Source organism: Epithele typhae, assembly GCF_022376455.1.
Source record: "Epithele typhae strain CBS 203.58 chromosome Unknown BXZ73scaffold_43, whole genome shotgun sequence".
Classification (NCBI taxonomy): Eukaryota; Fungi; Basidiomycota; class Agaricomycetes; order Polyporales; family Epitheliaceae; genus Epithele; species Epithele typhae.
Genome location: NW_025954234.1, coordinates 283,911 through 300,249, shown reverse-complemented (window position 1 = coordinate 300,249; position 16,339 = coordinate 283,911). Strand labels below are relative to the sequence as shown.

General features: G+C 58.1%; 3 protein-coding genes across 3 annotated transcripts; all 3 read right to left on the bottom strand.

Moving 5' to 3' along the window:
• Positions 1 to 8,314: 8,314 nt before the first annotated feature.
• Positions 8,315 to 8,575, bottom strand: BXZ73DRAFT_30373 (uncharacterized protein; the record flags this gene model as incomplete). Its single annotated transcript, XM_048017788.1, has 1 exon — positions 8,315 to 8,575. A coding segment is annotated over one exon (261 nt), but the record flags the coding sequence as incomplete, so codon positions are not given.
• A 674-nt stretch (positions 8,576 to 9,249) lies between these two features.
• Positions 9,250 to 9,654, bottom strand: BXZ73DRAFT_50736 (uncharacterized protein; the record flags this gene model as incomplete). The annotated part of the gene is made up of 1 exon (XM_048020495.1): positions 9,250 to 9,654. One exon carries the CDS (start codon positions 9,652 to 9,654, stop codon positions 9,250 to 9,252), a length of 405 nt encoding a protein of 134 aa, XP_047875541.1.
• A 949-nt stretch (positions 9,655 to 10,603) lies between these two features.
• On the bottom strand, positions 10,604 to 15,971 carry BXZ73DRAFT_91393 (cytokinesis protein sepA; the record flags this gene model as incomplete). Its single annotated transcript, XM_048025957.1, has 15 exons — positions 10,604 to 10,629; positions 10,773 to 11,361; positions 11,408 to 11,697; positions 11,755 to 11,881; positions 11,944 to 12,027; positions 12,090 to 12,158; positions 12,215 to 12,382; positions 12,431 to 12,621; positions 12,684 to 13,466; positions 13,521 to 13,610; positions 13,660 to 14,746; positions 14,800 to 15,126; positions 15,177 to 15,243; positions 15,293 to 15,376; positions 15,430 to 15,971. The coding sequence occupies 15 exons, from the start codon at positions 15,969 to 15,971 to the stop codon at positions 10,604 to 10,606; spliced, it is 4,524 nt and encodes a 1,507-aa protein (XP_047875540.1).
• Positions 15,972 to 16,339: the final 368 nt, after the last annotated feature.

The following is a 16,339-nucleotide window of genomic DNA, read 5'->3' as shown; positions in this document are numbered from 1 at the left end:
TGGTATCTTGCGTGTCCGTGCTTCCCACTTTGTCCGTGTATGTTGCCTGCCTCACCCGTGTCCCCTATCTTGTGCCTGCATCCATATGGCCTACCTTGGCCAGGTCCGCATCACCTACAATGCTTACCTTGCTCACCTCACTCTTGCCCATGGCATCTGTCTCACCCATGTAGATGTGTCACCCACAGCTTTTGTTTAGTGTCTTTGTTTGTAGTCTATAATGTACCTTATGATGAACAAGAATATATTTGCTTCTCCTTCACGTTTGTGTGATCTATTGAGTGATATTGAAATATATTATGGGCTTAATACATGCCTACTGTGTATCAATTAGTTCTACAGACCTCCACAATTGCGGTAGTTAGACACTAGTTAGACACTCATTAGAGCTAATTAGTGTTACGGACACCATGTGTACGCCTACCCTTTTTCTTTTCGTCCTCGTCATCTCCATCATGGACTATGCCTCGCGGCCTCAGGGGCTACTGTAACACCACCCCTGTCTCTGCCTCATGCTGCTGTGCAGCCTTGTCTCGGACATGCACGAACCTCATGGCAGCCTCACAACGTCCTACCTCCTTACACGCCGCAGCCATGACTCGTACTGACTTGTATGGACTTGTTGTATACGTATGGTTACCTCACCTCTCATGCACCGTGGCCTCGAGGCCTTTGTACTTATAAGAGGGACGAAGCAGCATAGCGCTCCCCATCTTTCGACCTCTGTGATAACTATAGTGTCTATGTATGGGAGGCGTCTGGCAGAAGGACAAGTCAGCTTCCTCACGCGCTCGAGTGGTGGCAAGATGCGTGAGGAAGCCGGGCGAGCCCCCGCCAGTATATCTAGAAGCGGGGACTCCTCAAACGAGAACGATCAACGCCCGCGCGCCCAAGCCACGCGAGCGTCCATTAGTCCGAACCCGGTCATCAACGTTCATGGCCGCCCTTTCCCCGGCCGGCCCGCCAGCCGTCCCGAGGACGTGCTGACCCGCTCCCGCTGCGCGCGTGCTCCGCCCGCGTGCCGACCACAACACGCCCCCTCAGCGCGGCAGAGGGACCAAGCTGTAGAACTCGGCAAGGTGGTCCATGCGTGAGCGCCCCAAGCCCTTCGTGAATACGTCGGCGGGCATGTCTTCCGTGCGCCTGTACCCGAGCGCGACATCCTTCTTCTCGACCAGCTCGCGGATGTAGTGGTACCGGAGGTCGATATGCTTCGTGTGCGAATGGTAGGCGTTGTTCTTCGCGAGGTCGAGTGCGGCGATGTTGTCGCTGTACAAGCGCATGGCGTAATCCGCGAAGGCCGAGTCGTAGGCCTCCATGAGCAGCCCGCACAACCAGACCGCCTCTTTGCCCGCGTGTGTAAGGCCTATGTACTCCGCCTCGGTGGTGGAAAGCGCGACGACAGCTTGATGCTTCGCGGACCAGGACACAGCGCCACCGTCTAAGGTGAAGACGTACCCACACACGGAGTGTCGGGTGTCGTCGCCTGTGCCCTAGTTGGCGTCGGTGAAGCCCGCGAGCCCCTCGCGGTTGCGCCCATACACCAGCGCGAGCTCGCGCGTGCCAATGAGGTAGCGGCCAAGGCGCTTCAAGCCCAGTGAAAAGCCCGGCGAGCGAGAACGAGCGGGATTGAATCCGCAAGCGAGAATTCAAAATAGTTCTGTATATGCCCGCGTGCTCAATTTGATTCAAACGGGGATTGAACGGGATTGAACGGCGTCGTGATCCAATCAAATCGGTATGAAATTGATAGAACGGTGCCTCGTGCGTGTTTGAGTGCCAATGAATGCTACGTGAACGAAATCGAACGATGTTCGAACGCGCTCGAATACCATTCACACGAAATTGAACAGTAAAGAATGAAATGCATTGCGTTGCTTCTGATAATCTAATCTAGTACAATCAAAACGCACATTAAAAGTACTACTGTCGACCACTGCCCCATATCCATCGCCCCGGTCACGACTCACGAGCCCCAGATCAAGCCTACTGAGTAGAGCTCTGTTTCTTCTTCTAGATGAATAGTCAGTTCCGAGAGCAAAAACAAATATAAACGAGCTTACCAACCCCTTGACCTCGACATTGTATCTCTGCAATATCGAAGAAGTTAGTGATGCATCTCCAGACCCACTTCGCCGAACCGCACGGCTCACCGATCTCGTTGGGCACCTTCGGGGTTCTTCGACAACCGCTCCCTCGCGCAAAGCAAACCCGCCTTTAGCTCGATGCACGCACCCATCATGCTCGAAACCCCACTCACCAGCGTGATGGCTACCCACGTCTCCCCACCCGCCCCCTCGAAGCCCACCGCGACGTCGATGCAATGTTTTGTCTCCTCCACGACCCCTGCCCCTCCCCGCTTGCCCCCATGCCCGCCTTGTCGACCTCTACACTGTACATGAACAGCGCACCCTCGTTTTCCCACCGCAGCCGCGCGAGCACCGGCAGCGCGTCTTCCGCCGTGTCTCCGCCTGTGGACTATGCACGTGGTCGCCCTCGTCGGCGCGTCACCGTAGGCACACGACAGGCTCGCCAACTCTGGCGCAGGCCCGAGCGTGTCGCGCGGCGCAGCCCCGACAGTGCTGTCAGAGCTCGTGCGCGTATACGTCATGTGCTCGTTTTGCTCCGTGCCCGCACTCGTTGACTCACTGCGAGCCTCGGCGCGCTTCTGAGCGTTCCTGCGCGCGACGTCTTCGGGCAGGTGAGGCGTTCACGAGGGGAGGTGGGGGGTCTCGTTGGGTAGGGTTGACGTGGAGCATCCCCGAGAGGATGTCAGTGCTATACCTGCACAGACGGCGCAAGGGAGTAGCGACTTACCAGGCAGTGATTTCATTTTCTGCTTCAAAGTGACGGCGCTGGAGGCCGGTGAGTTATCGCGTGCCAACGGAGACCGCAATGCTTGTCGGCACGGTCCACAAAGGCACTGTCATCGCAGACGGCACGGGCGAGAGCGCGGATGACGAGACCACATACCGCTGGCCAGAGGTCGGCGGGGGAGTTGCCTTCAACTTCGTGGATGCCGGATGATGTGATGGGCGCGGCTGCGGAAGGCACTTGCATCGCCGATGTCGTGCAGTCACGACTTGCGAGCGCACGAGGAGGGATATGTGCGTTGCCAGAACGTTGAGGGGGAGGATAGTGCAGAGGCTGCGAGGGCGAAGATGTGTCAGTGCGCAGACGTCCAAATACGCTGCAGGTCCGCGACTTGTTACCAAAATGCGAATTAAATGCTTACATGTTCGTGGTAGTGGTGTTTGAGATAAGGAGTATCTTGTTGATGTAGTGGCTTTGAAGGACTGCTGGCGGTTGCGGGTACAGCTGGCAGTTGGCCGCTGGCGGCAAAGGCTTGCACAAGCGCGCCACGCCACTGGGCGTGGGATACTCACATCACGTGATAATGCGCGTCCTGTAATCGACGATCGTGCGTTGTGCGAGCATAAGTCTGTGAGTCGGCCTCGAGTCCAACTATCCCTCCATCCTATGTATTCTCTGCTGCTCCGATCTGACCATGCAAAAATAACCTGCAAGCTCCCAAAGTGTCTGCTATATGCATGGACGATGGCCAGGCCATGCAGGTATGTCTTTATTTGCGCATTTCTTGTGCTCGCAGCCTGTGTGCTCCCCCTTCTCCGAGTCCACATCCTCCTCGCCCCTATGCCTTGGACGGATGAACACGGTGCGGCAGCACTCAGGGCCAAGAAAGCGAACACGGACGTGGGGGAAGTCAAGGTGCTCGGTGACGAGCTGAAGCCGCACGAGGTGTTCGTCAAACACCTTGTAGAGGATGCGCTCTGCCGACGGGCGGAGAGTGGCAAGTCCGCTGCGCACTGAGGGCGCGCCGCTGGCAAACGATGAGGGAACGCTCCGCGACTCCCCCATTGCAGATGCAGCACGGCCACGCGCGCGCGGCACGCCTCGTACCAAACCACTCCGACACAAACCAACCAAAGTCGACCCACCACCAGTCTGCATGCCGCACCGACCCCTCCGTCACCGACACCTGCACCTCTACCTCACCGACACACCCGCCCCCCGCCCCCCACGCAACGCGCGCCGACGCGCACACCCCCGAAAAGTTCGAGACGTCGCCACTATCACGCTGCTGTTCGCGCGCACCGCTTGGGCTGCATGCACCACCTCCAATTGCCAAGTCCACCTTTCTCCGACATAACACCTCTCCTCCCTCACCTCCCCGCACCCCGTCGTACTCCATAGACAGTTCCAGACCTCTCGTTGCCCCACATCCCCCGCTCCGCTCCATTCCCGCTGTGTTTGTCTCAGCTATACGTTATTCCGGTTTCTTCGGTACGTTCTTCCTCCTACCAACTACCCTCGCTTGTCTCGCTATCCTCTACTATGACTATGTGGCCGCTGCGCGGCCTCTACCTTACTCTCTCTCGTCCTTCTCCTCATGTTCGTTTAGACCGTTCTGTCTGACTTCCTCACCGGCATGCCCGTCCTATGCCCACGCGGACCTTGTCGCCACGTCTCATCCTCACTCATGTATTTAGTCTAGCAGTGTTTGTCCGCTATCCACAATTTCGACGCCCCCACACAGCGCGTGCTACTCGCCCAACGTCTGCCCATCCGTTCACTGCCGCCACCGCCGCCTTCAGCCGCCGCCGTCCACCTCGCCTCAGTCGTCCCGCCGTGCTCCGCATCGTCTCCGCGTGCATCGCGCATCCTCCCGCTCCTTCACCCGCTCGTCTTCTCCTCTCGCGCGGGCCGACTTCCCGCAGTACAAGCTCGACGAGCTGCACGCGATCCCCTTCGCATCCCCTTTCGCGCGCCTCCCGGCGTTAGCGTCCTCTCGACGCGAGTGCCCCCGTAGTTATCTCTGTACGTTTTCACCCATTACTCTGTCTTGTTCCTGTTTCTGTAGCTACCGCTGTTGTCCCCTTTCTCTATTCTCCCTGGCTTGGTCCCCACTCGCCCATATACCTGCTCTCCAAAGTCCCTTCCACTGAGTTATATGTGCTCGCATCTTTGTATCAATATGTTATCTTCTAGTACTCACCTCGTGCGTGACGCATGTATTTAGGGTACTGCTGAACTTGTTCCTATCTAGTTCACCTTTTCGCCATATCCGCGCGTGCGCCGTGCGGTGTGCTCACCCGTCTCATATCGATCACGCTCACACCCTCGCCCTCAAGTCTGCCCTCGCCCTCGCATCCGTCTTCGTGCCTTTGTTCTTCGCCAGTGCCCGTATGTGCAATCTCTTCTCTCCCACGTCTACCGTTTACTTCGCGCACCGCGTGTTCAATTGATCCGCCTCTCTTCGTGTTCGCTCTCCCTGCGGCACATCGTATCTTGCTTCCCTCTTTCTCTATTCGGTTTCCCGAACTTCAGGCTTACACGAGCCCGCTCTATCCGCTCACCCCTGTTGACTCCGTCCCGGGGTTGACTGCATATCACTGCCATGACTGGCAGCACGTAGAATGAGAGCAAAGAGCTCGCGACGCGCGCGTTCTCAAGAGATAGACGCCGGATAATGCGGTCAGCACATGTCGCGCCTGGGCGCGCTGCCGACAAGCATAAGACAGGCATCACTAGCACTCGTGGGAACAACATAAGGTCCAAATCACGGCCGGAAATATCCAAAAAGTGTATCACGTACACTCTGAATCATTTTGGTTCGAATCTACTCGTTTTATTCACGCGGATTCATTCTGATTCGATCTAGCTCGCCGGACTTTTCACTGGGCTTCAAGGCCTCCCAGTGCTCGCGCCCGGGGTTGGACATGAAGCGAGAGAGTTGCTGTACCGTGAACGCGATGTCGGGTCGGGTGGTGACGGCAATATGCATGGCGGCCCCGACCCCCTCGCGATATGGGTACTTCCGCATCTCCGTGATCCCGGCGTCGGTCGTAGGGCACTGGTCCTTGGACAAGGTGGTCCCTGAGAGCCAGGGCATGGCCAGGCTCTTCGCGCCTACAAGCCCGAGGGTGCGCACGAGCGAGTCGATCGCCGCGCGTTGCGACAGGTAGATTAGGTCGGGTTCCGGATCGCGCGTCCTGTGTACCTCGATGCCGACTACGAATTCCGGCTCGCCCATATCCTTCACGTCGTACAGCTTCTTGATCGCAGTGCAGAAAGGCTCAAGTAGCTCCGGGGATCCGGTCGCGAACATGTCGTCCACAATAGTCGCGAGCATGACGCGGACCTGCGCCTTGCCCTTGGTGAACAGCGAGTGGTCGCGCTCACTGCGCATGAACCCGAGCTTCCGGAGGTCGCCGCTGAACTTGGTGTACCAGGCGAGGCCGGATTGCGGAAGTCCGTAGAGGGCGCGATCGAGTACCCACACCTTCCCTTCGTCGCCTGGTGCGAGCATGCCTGGGGGAGGCTGAACGTAGACAGGGGTATCTAGTGGCACGAGGAGGTAAGCGCTGCGGATGTCGAGCTGGAGTAGAGGCCACCCGTTGCGCACTGCGAGCGCGCACATGAGTCGGATAGTGGCCGGCTTTGCAGTGGGCGAGAACATCTCGTGGTAGTCCTGCTGTTGAAATCCTCGCGCGACAACCCGTACCTTGAACTCCTTGATCTTCCCCTCGGCGTCCAGCTTCTGGTGGAAGACTTGCGTGGTGTCGATGACGTTGACACCAGCCGGGCGGTCGACGATGCGGAAGACATTGTGGCGCCGAAGGTTGTCCATCTCGCGCTGGATGGCCTCCTCCCACTGTCCCCAGTAAGGCGATGCTTGTGCCTCGCGGAGGTTCTTAGGGTCATTCCCGAGCTGTACAAGCCCGAGCGCATAGTGCGCGGCCCATTGGTAGGCCGCGTCGAGGGAGGTGGTCTCGGGCAAGCGCGCGTCCGTGGTGTCCGGGATGAAGCTGGAGAGAGCATAAAGCTCACCCATGATGTTCTGTGCGTGCGCCGCGTTCGCGTCTGCACGCCCGTCCGTTGTCCTGACTCCGTCTTGGATGTCCCGTAGCCAGCGCGATGGCTTGTGTACACGGTGCCCGCGGCCGAGTGCCTCTTCAGCTGGTGCCTCTTCCACGACCTCGAGTTCTTGGTGCGCTCCTTCCTCCTGTCCCTCCTCCTCCTGGTCGTCCTCTCCGTCCTGCACGGTCTCGTGTGCCTCGTTCTCGTGTGCCTCGTTCTCGTGCGCCCCCTGCTCGTGCGCCCCCTGCTCGGCTGCCTCTTCGTCATGTGCACCCGTGTTGGGAGCGATGTCCTTGTCGTTCGTGGCCTCCTCATCCTGCGCCCCCTCGCTCCCAACGCGCGTGTGCTCGATGATCTCCGCGTCGTCGAAGCGTGGCTCAGGCGCACCAGGCGCCACCCCAGTGTCCCAAACGTACGACCGCGCGAGGGCGACCTTGTGCGCATGAGGGAGGTATGCGAGTGCTGAGTCCTTGTGGTGAGTGCTCATGCCCACAAAGCGTGCGTCCTGCGTGTTGGGGGCGAGCTTGCGAGTATGCTCGACGTAGACGCACATCCGCGCACCGAATGGTCGCAGGCCACCCAGGAACGGAGGTGTCCCGAAGCACCGCTCGTAAGGCGAAGGGCCGCCGCGCGCCGTGCGATTGTGGAGGAAGGTCGCGTAGCGGAACGCGAAGGCCCAGAGTCCCGTCGGTAGGCCCGAATCCGCGAGCATAGCGGGGACGCGCTCACGAAGCGTGCAGAGGCTGCGCTCGCCCGACCGTTCTGTGCCGGCGTGTGAGGTTGCGATGCGGACCAGTGAGTCCCCTTCTCAGCGAGGTGGGGGCGAAGTCCAACGAATTCAGGTCCGTTGTCTGAATGGAGCCACTTCGGCGTAATCCCTCGCTGAGTCTGGAGCTCCGCTTCGAGATCAAGGTAGGCCTGGTAAGTCCCGGAGGTAGACTTGAGGGTCGCCGCATGTACCCATCCCGTGTGATCGTCGATGAAGACGACTGCCTTGCGGTCGCCTCCGATAGAAACCTCGCCTGAGTCCCACACGTCGGAGTGGAGCTTGTCTCCGTATGCCGTCACCGGATATCGTGGGCGCTGCCATGCGTGACGCCTGGGATCGCCTTGTGCGTTAGCTTGGCCTCGACGCACGTCTTGCACTGTGCAGTGATGTCCATGTCCGAGAGCGTGATGCCGTCCGTGTGTCCGTGCGTGACCATATTGCGAGCGGTGCGTAGGGAGATGTGACCCATAGTGCGGTGCAGGTCTAGCACGCTGATGGTGAGCGGGCCGCGTTTCGCCGGGCGAGTGCTCAGAGCCATCTCGTCTTCGGTGCCTGGCGTGGGGGTGGTGATGTCTCCGGTCCCATCAGCAAAGCAAGACACTATCTGATACAGGCCCTGATGAGACGGATGCGCGCGACTACATCACCGCTCTCGCGAGACTGGAGCTGGCACTCCCCATGCGCGAAGATGGCGGAGTAGCCCGCCTCGTCGGCCTTGCGGATGGACACGAGGGAGAACCCAATGTTCGGTGCATATAGCACGTCGCGCAGGGTGATCGTGGTGGGCTGGCCATTGGTGTTGAGGACGCACACCTCCATGTCACCTTCGCCGACGGCGTCGAAAGTGTCTCCGTTGGCCGCAGTGATGGGGCGTGGGGGTGTGATGTCGCGATAATTGAAGAAGCGGTGTCGGTATGGGGAGATGTGGGCGGACGCGCCGCTGTTGTAGACCTTAATGTACTCGCCAGGGCGGGCAGCAAGCGCCGCACCCGCGACGTTCTGTAGCGTGACGAATGCGACCGTCTTCTTCGCCATGGTATCTGTGTCCGCGCCACCTCCCGCATTGTTGGTCGTTGTGCCAGTGTTCCCTCCGCCCCCAGTTCCGCCTCCGCCTCCGTTGCCCCCTCTTGACTTCGGCCAAGGCTGTCCCTCCATGGCGCCACCTGGCGAGCGGCAGTGCTTCTGAACATGTCCCGCACGGCCGCAGTGGTAGCACTTGTAGATGGGTCTGCCGGGCGTGCTTCCAGTCGCGAGGGCGGACTCCCCAGATGCACGCGCTTCAGCGCACCGGTCCTATTCTTCACCCAGGGTGTGGATGAGAATGTCGTAGCTGAGGGAGCGTCCCGTGACCCCGCGGCGTCGACGAGCGAGTTGATGTGCGTGTGGTATATCTCCGGGAGGCTGGCGATGATCATCGCGCAGTATTCTTCATCCGAGATCGTCCCACCGTAGCTGTTCAGGGTCTCGCGTGCTTGCGCGAGCTTGGCGAGGTGTTCACGGAGGTTGGCATCGGGTGCGCACCGCATGTTCTGCATCTGAGTGCGGATACTGTTCTGATACATGATCCCCTTGCCTTCGAACGAGCGGACGACGATGTCCTAGGCCTCGGCGGTGGTTGGCTGAGAGCGGACATTGATGTAGACATCGTCGGGGATGCTCTCGTACAAGAGCGCCCGTGCGTCGGCCTCCTTCTGGACCCAAGCGTCGTAGTTCTTGTCCACCGTCTCCGCAAACTTGAAGTACATGTCGTCGTCGAGGTGGGAATACATGTCTGTCATGGGAGGTGGGGACGCACCACCCGCGGGTGTGGTCGTGGACGGGGGAATATGCAGATTGACGCAGGTGAAGGGGATGGGACGAGGGGGTTTGCGGACGGTACCGTCTATGAACCTCGTCAAGACCTTCGCTCCGGACACCGCCAAGAATTTGTCCTTGTATACGACCCAGTTGGAGCCGTTGGAGATTAGCTTCGGGACTGAATAGCGAGTCTTGGTGTCGGACATGGCTTGTTGTGGCTTTGCTTTCGATGCGGCTGTTGTCTGGTTCACTGCTGGGAAGCAGGGCTCATAACCTGTGATAACTATAGCGTCTATGCGTGGGAGGCGTCTGGCAGAAGGACAAGTCAGCTTCCTCACGGCTCGAGTGGTGGCAAGATGCGTGGTATATTCACCTGGCAGAAGGACGAGTCTGCCGTAGTACATGAGTAAGCGAGTGCATAAGTAGACATGGTTCGAAGACATACCAGCTTCCTCACGTGCTCGAGTGGTGGCAAGATGCGTGAGGAAGCCGGGCGAGCCCCCGCCAGTATATCTAGAAGCGGGGACTCCTCAAACGAGAACGATCAACGCCTGCGCGCCCAAGCCACGCGAGCGTCCATTAGTCCGAACCCGGTCATCAACGTTCATGGCCGCCCTTTCCCCGGCCCGGCCCGCCAGCCGTCCGAGGACGTGCTGACCCGCTCCCGCTGCGCGCGTGCTCCGCCCGCGCGCCGACCACAACAACCTCCTGTATAGCTACGTCCTCTCTGGCCTAGTGCCAATTGACTCTCTTGCTTGCCCTCTACTCGCTCGCTCACCGGTCCACTCGATAGTGCACCGCGCTTACTCACGTCGGCATCAAGAGACTTCTCACGGACATAACCACTCGGCGTCTAGGCCTCGTTCCCGACGGAACTCGGACTTCGACGTAACAATAGGTGACTGTTTTGCTGATAGTGGGACAATGTCCATAAATACAAACAGCATTTTACAAATTGGTCAGAGAAAGAAATTTGACCATTAGGTAACTAGGTTTCTTTCCTTCTAAAACTAAAACTTCAGCATCAGTGGTCACTACTTGGTGTTGCTTAGTCTGTGCAACTGCCAACATAACACATTATGTAGACCACCTGACAGGCTACTGTGGTGAGCAATGCCTAAGCCTACTTTAGTCTCCAGATTGCACTCTACACCCTCAATCAAAACACAAGGTACAATGATCTTGAAATTGAAAGAATAAAGTAATAGAACTAGAGACTAGGTAGGAATGTGGACAGCAATAAGCTATACAGTGTAATGGGTATACACTCCTTCGGGTGGCCAGAATATGATCTGTTGCAAACAATACAGACAAGTACTATTACGGGTTGTGTCGTGTTCATGGGCATTATCCGGATCAGGGTCGGGGTGCTCATCTATTGAGTCCAGGATGATTGGCGGGTGTGTTCCCAGCGGTGTCGTCATGTCGTCTCCCAACGGTCCGCTCGCCGCAAGGCCTTCCTCCTCAAGCGCCGCTGCCGCAAGCTGCGCGACACCCTCAGAGTCACGTTTCCGCCGCGAGCGCCGCATGCTCGCCGCAGTCGGCGTCGACGGCGTGAGCGCGTCGAAACCGTCCGACTTGAGTCGCATGAGCATGTCGCGCGCGATGTCCACGGTCTCATCCCCCGACTTCGCCGTCAGAAGCACGTCCGTGTTGAGCGTGAGCGGCGTAGCAGCCGATGCCGACCCCGAGCGCGCTGCGACGCTCTTGCGCGCGCGCCGCGCCTTGCGTCCGACGCTATCCCCGTTCCGCAGTTTCTCGAGTAGATTGTCCAGCGCCGCATTGTCCTCGGGAGTAGGCTCAGGGAGGTCTTGCTGCTTGGCCTTGTTGGCTTTCGCCTCTGCTTGGGCATGTCGCCGCTTCTCCAGGGCTGAGCGTTCTTCAGCAATCGCCAGATTGTCCGTCCGGCATTTCTGAATGTTGATTAGACAACAACTAAAGATATTACGATAGACTTACCTTGTACGACGTGACGAAGGTCTTGAAGATACCGTAGAACTCCGCTGAGGTCATGTTCTTGTCGTCTTCGCCGTAGTACTTGACAACCTCGATGAATGTGGACTCGGCGTGATTGACATCATCAACAAGATCCTCGAGTTGACGCTTCGCCTTGCCAACGAAGGTCCACATCTGGTTAGCGTACTTGTCGTTAAGGTCCATGTTGGAGAAATGTTCTTTAAGCTCCTTCTGGATAGCCTGTAATCCAGTTCGTAGCTCGCCCAAACTTTTCCGTACATCTTGAAGGTTCACTGCACACAAGAGAGCATCAAGGACCCCTACAAACCATCCAACAGCGCAAAACGTACCTCTGTATGCCTCGGAAGGGGCGGCAAGCTCGTCCATGAACCCTTCCATGTCGGGGAAATGCTTGGCCACAGTACGTTCTAAGAAGTGCAGTAACGTAGTGTTGTGCAACGACTTCGTGTCAACAAGCTGTCAGGTAGTCGCTTCAATCGTCAGATGGGCTCGTATTGAACACAGATATCCACAACCACCTTGTTGATACTCGAGACGCGGAAACCGAATGCGCCACCCTTGACACCAGTGCCGTTCATGTAGTTACCGATTAGCAAAATAAGCTGTAAAGGGAAACCACCACGTGTGAGCCATCGACGGACCATTGAACGTGAATAGCTCTTACACTGAGTAGCTCTTTGAGGTGCTTAGCTTCCAATAACGATTTGCCGGCTTCCGAAAGTTTACGTGCACTCTGAGATCTCATCAGTATCGAAAGCAAACAGGGACATCGAGACGAGCATGACTCACCTCGTCGAGAAGCTCCCATGTTTCATCGAAGACACATTTATACAGCATGCCTTCGATACGAGGAGCTAATCGGTCTATCTTGATGAGCTGAACCATGAGACGATCTGACGGATGAAGCCCGGCGAGTTCTTCCGGCTCCGCGTTGCGGTACACGTTGAGCTTTCCGATCTGAACGCATCATCAGTACTCGTTTATGAGAGGAATAAGCATACACACCTGTTCTGGGTTTGGTAGAACGGGTTTCAGCTCGGCCAAGAAACCCTGTGTGCAGATTCCCTGGTCGAAGTCGCGGATGCGGATCGCAAGTTCCTCGGGCTGGAACCTCTTGACAGTCTGGATAAGGATCTCGACGCGCTTCTTGGTCTGCGGGTCGAGCACACTCTTCAGCTCTGCACGCTTCTGCTTGGCTGGAGACGAACAAGTCAGCGAGCACGTCCAATGCGAAACATAAACCCAGACCGAGACGTACCCATGAGATTGATGACGAGCTGCTTCGCCTTGAAGTCCTCCTCCATCTCCATCCACACGCCGTCGATCTGCAGCTTCTTCACCCACTCGTCTTCCCTCGACGGCTCCTGGAACACCGTCTTCTCCGCTTGCTGCTGTGGCAGTTTATCCCACTGCAGTTGCTTCAGCTTCGTGCTCGGCGTGATCGAGATGCCCTTCCGTGCTGAAAGAAGCGACTGCAAATTCGCGCCCAGGAGCGACGTCCGTACCGAGCCCGGCCCGGACATTGGCGGGGTCGGACCCCCAGGAGGTGGCGGAGGAGGAGGAGGAGGAGGACCCGGGGCACCGGGTGGCGGAGGAGGCGGCGGAGGCGGCGGCCCGCCAAGCTGGACGCCTTTGCCACCCGGGGGAGGTGGTGGTGGTGGTGGTGGTGGTGGTGGCGGCGGAGGCGGAGGTGGCGGCGGCGGCGGAGGGCCCATCCCGGGTGGCGGCGGCGGCGGTGGAGGCGGAGGCGGCATCGGTGGGATAACCTCCTCGGGAATGGGTGAGTTGAGAGGACTGGGTACAGATGGAGGACGGCCGCGCTTGGTCAGGTGCCTGCGGAGCTGTTCTGCGAGCGTACCAGGCTGGATGGGTGACATTAGGTCAGGTTCGATGGACAAGCCGGAGCCGACCGATGTTGCCTCAGTGGTGGGATTCGAGGCGCGCGTTGAGGTCGATCGGCGCATTTCGCTATCGGCATCAAAATCATCGTTGGTCTCGGCCAGCGAGACAGTCCGACTATCGTCGTCAGGCATGAAGTGTGCTGCAAGCAGAGTGTAAGACATTGCATCCAACATCATAGGAGTGCCAGACGTACTACCGAGGGGCGTCCTGGGTAGGTTCTTCTGGCGCCGTGAAGGAGTTCGCATGCTCCTGGGACTTGACGAGAGCCGTCGCGTGCAACTGACTGAATGTGCATGTCAGAACCTACGTCCTGGACGACATGCAGTTAATACTGACCATCGCGCCTTCGGCGATCTGCTGCTGAATCTGCTCGTGCTCCTCGTCCTCGTCGGCGTCCATGAACTGTGAAGTGCGACCATTCGGGCCCTCTGATATTCTGTCCATCTTGGGCGGTTTACGTCCGCGTGTCGCAGCGGAACCTCCTCTACGCAGGCTACCGTTCTTCTTCGGCGTACCATCTTCTTCTTCGTCTCTACCACGACCTTCCAGGATAGAGATTGTTTTGTCCCGCTGGAAGTGCTTCTCCAAAGTATCGATGAGGGTTTTGCGATCCATACCTCCAGCGTTGGCGTGGTCGATGATCTTGCCCACGCCGCGGCTGACTTCTTTGAGCATCCGGAACAGTTCCATGATCTGCGCTTCAAGCTGAGCGATCTGCTCCTCGTAACCCGCCTTCTGAGTCTCGAGCTGACCCTGAAGCTTCGTCGTATTTTCACGCGAGATGGCGAGCTTCTCCTCCAGTCGCGCAAGCTTAGACTTGAGCGAACCGACGAGTCCACCTTCGCCCTGGGCGACCTCCTCTTCGAGAGCTTCTTTCTCGAGACGGTAGCGGAGGGCGGTCGTATTTGCCTTAACGAGCTCGTCTTCCAGATACTGGTGACGGTCCGCTTCGTTGAACTGTGCGATGATGCGTTCCACCGAGTGGCCAAGGCGCTGCTCCGCGCCGACTAGCTTCTTATCGAGAACGACGTCCGCGACCAGGGAGTCAATCAGCTGATAGTAATGGGCAAGGGCTGGGCCCTCCTCGCGGATGAGCAGCATGTGTTGCAGTATCGACAGAAAATGGTCCTTCGCTTTGGAGTCCGACGTCTTCGCACGCAGGGCATTGTACACATCCTCTGGATTGGCAAGGTCCTTCAATATTTCCTGGTCTATTCGCTCCTTGAGTTTGGCCTCATCGTCCTGGAGTATCTGCTGTAGGATCTGCAATTGCTTATCGATGACGGCTACACCAAAGGAATGGCAAAGCTCGAGAATGTTCTGGAGTCCTGCAGCCTCCATTTGGGCACGGTGGTGCACTCGAATGTCGAGATCATCGATGTTCACCATAAGTGAGTTGATGAAGATGATGTTGGAAAGCTGTATGGGAAGGCTTTCAGTGGATTATCAAGGCTGTGGGCCTGCGCACGCACCGTGTAATCATTCAAAGAAGGATCTACACCGCCGTGCTTCTTGACTTCATCACTCGCGCCCACCAATGTACCCATGCGCCCTCTTCCGGCCAGCGCGCTCTCCAATGACTTGAACCAGTACGCATACGGGCTACCACCTTCATTGTTGGAAGTGCTGAGAGACTCGAGAGCGGCAACGACGAGGTTGTGGACTTGACCATCGTTGTAGTAGTCCAAGAAAGATAAGAGGTCGAGGAGGATTTTCCGCGTTGGTAAATGAGGTGTGTTGAGGGCAGAGGCGATTTGGGTCAAAATCATTGGGTGGTTGAGGGCATCATTGGCAGCGAACTAAGTAGGTGTGAACAGCAGATTGACAAAAACCGGGATTTGGGACGTACCTGATGATTCAGGATCTGCTTGAGACACTTCGCGACTTCGTACTCCAAGTCGACATCCTCTTTCCGCCTGCAGCCTGGTGAGCGGCAGATAATCGAGTTCGGGTCAATCGACGCACCTCCCGACGCCCTTGCGAGAGATTGTCTGCAGAGCTTGACCGAGGACAGAGGTGCCCTGAAGCTCGACAAAGTGCCGGAACCAGCTGTAAGCGTTCCTTGTTAGCTATCGGATTGAAAGCGAGAAAAAGCGACGCACCTCATCTCCTTGCTTCGGAGAGAGACCTGCAAGCTGGACGCTTGCTTGGGGGTTATGGTTCTGTCCATAAACCGACGGATGTACCACTCTGGGGTGCCCTCCTGGTAGGGGGCTTGGGACGAGTCGACGTTGGGCTGCCTGCGAGACTGCTCCTCTCTTCTACGCTCCTCGGCCCATCTCATCTGCTCGTCGTTGTAAACAATATGCCACTTCTGATCAACGGAGAGATGGGGGATGTCTGCGAGCCCGCGCATGCGCATGATGTTGTTGAAGAGAACGTCAATCTCCTCGTCGCTTTCGGGACGAGGGAAGTTGAACTCGTCGGTAGGAGACTGGTGCTTGTAGAGCTGGGAGAGATGAGAGTGGTGGGGCTCGAAGGGAGACAGAGATGGGGCATAGCGGGAGCTGCGACTGGACTCGGAACGGGTAGCGGTAGTGGCAACGGAGGCACCAGAGAGCGGGCGAAGACGGTCGGGGGGCTCTTGTCCTGAGAGAGAAGACTGCCTAGGCCTCGTCTTGCGCCTGCCGAAGATAGATTCCATTGTGGAGGACGCGTCGGGCGGCGGCGGTGAAAGAGAGAGGAGGTTGGAAGAGCCTGTGTGAGCGCGCGTTGATCGACGTCGGAAGGGCCGTTATCATGCAGAGGGAGTCAAGTAGAGACTGGCAGGCTGGCGGAGGCGGACATGCAGGAGCCGGCGGGTGCGTGGGGAGAGCGGAGGGGGGAGAGGAGGGAGGAGGTTGCGGACGAGAGCGAGCAGAGCTCTGCACTGCAGACCTGACGAGCTCGCGTCGCGAACTGGCCCACGCGACGCCGCCCTGGCCGGCTCGCGAGCCCCGCCTCCTGACATCACCTTTCCTTCTCCTCCCCTATTGCCCTTCTCCTCCTCCTCCCCCGCGCACGCCCACCGCT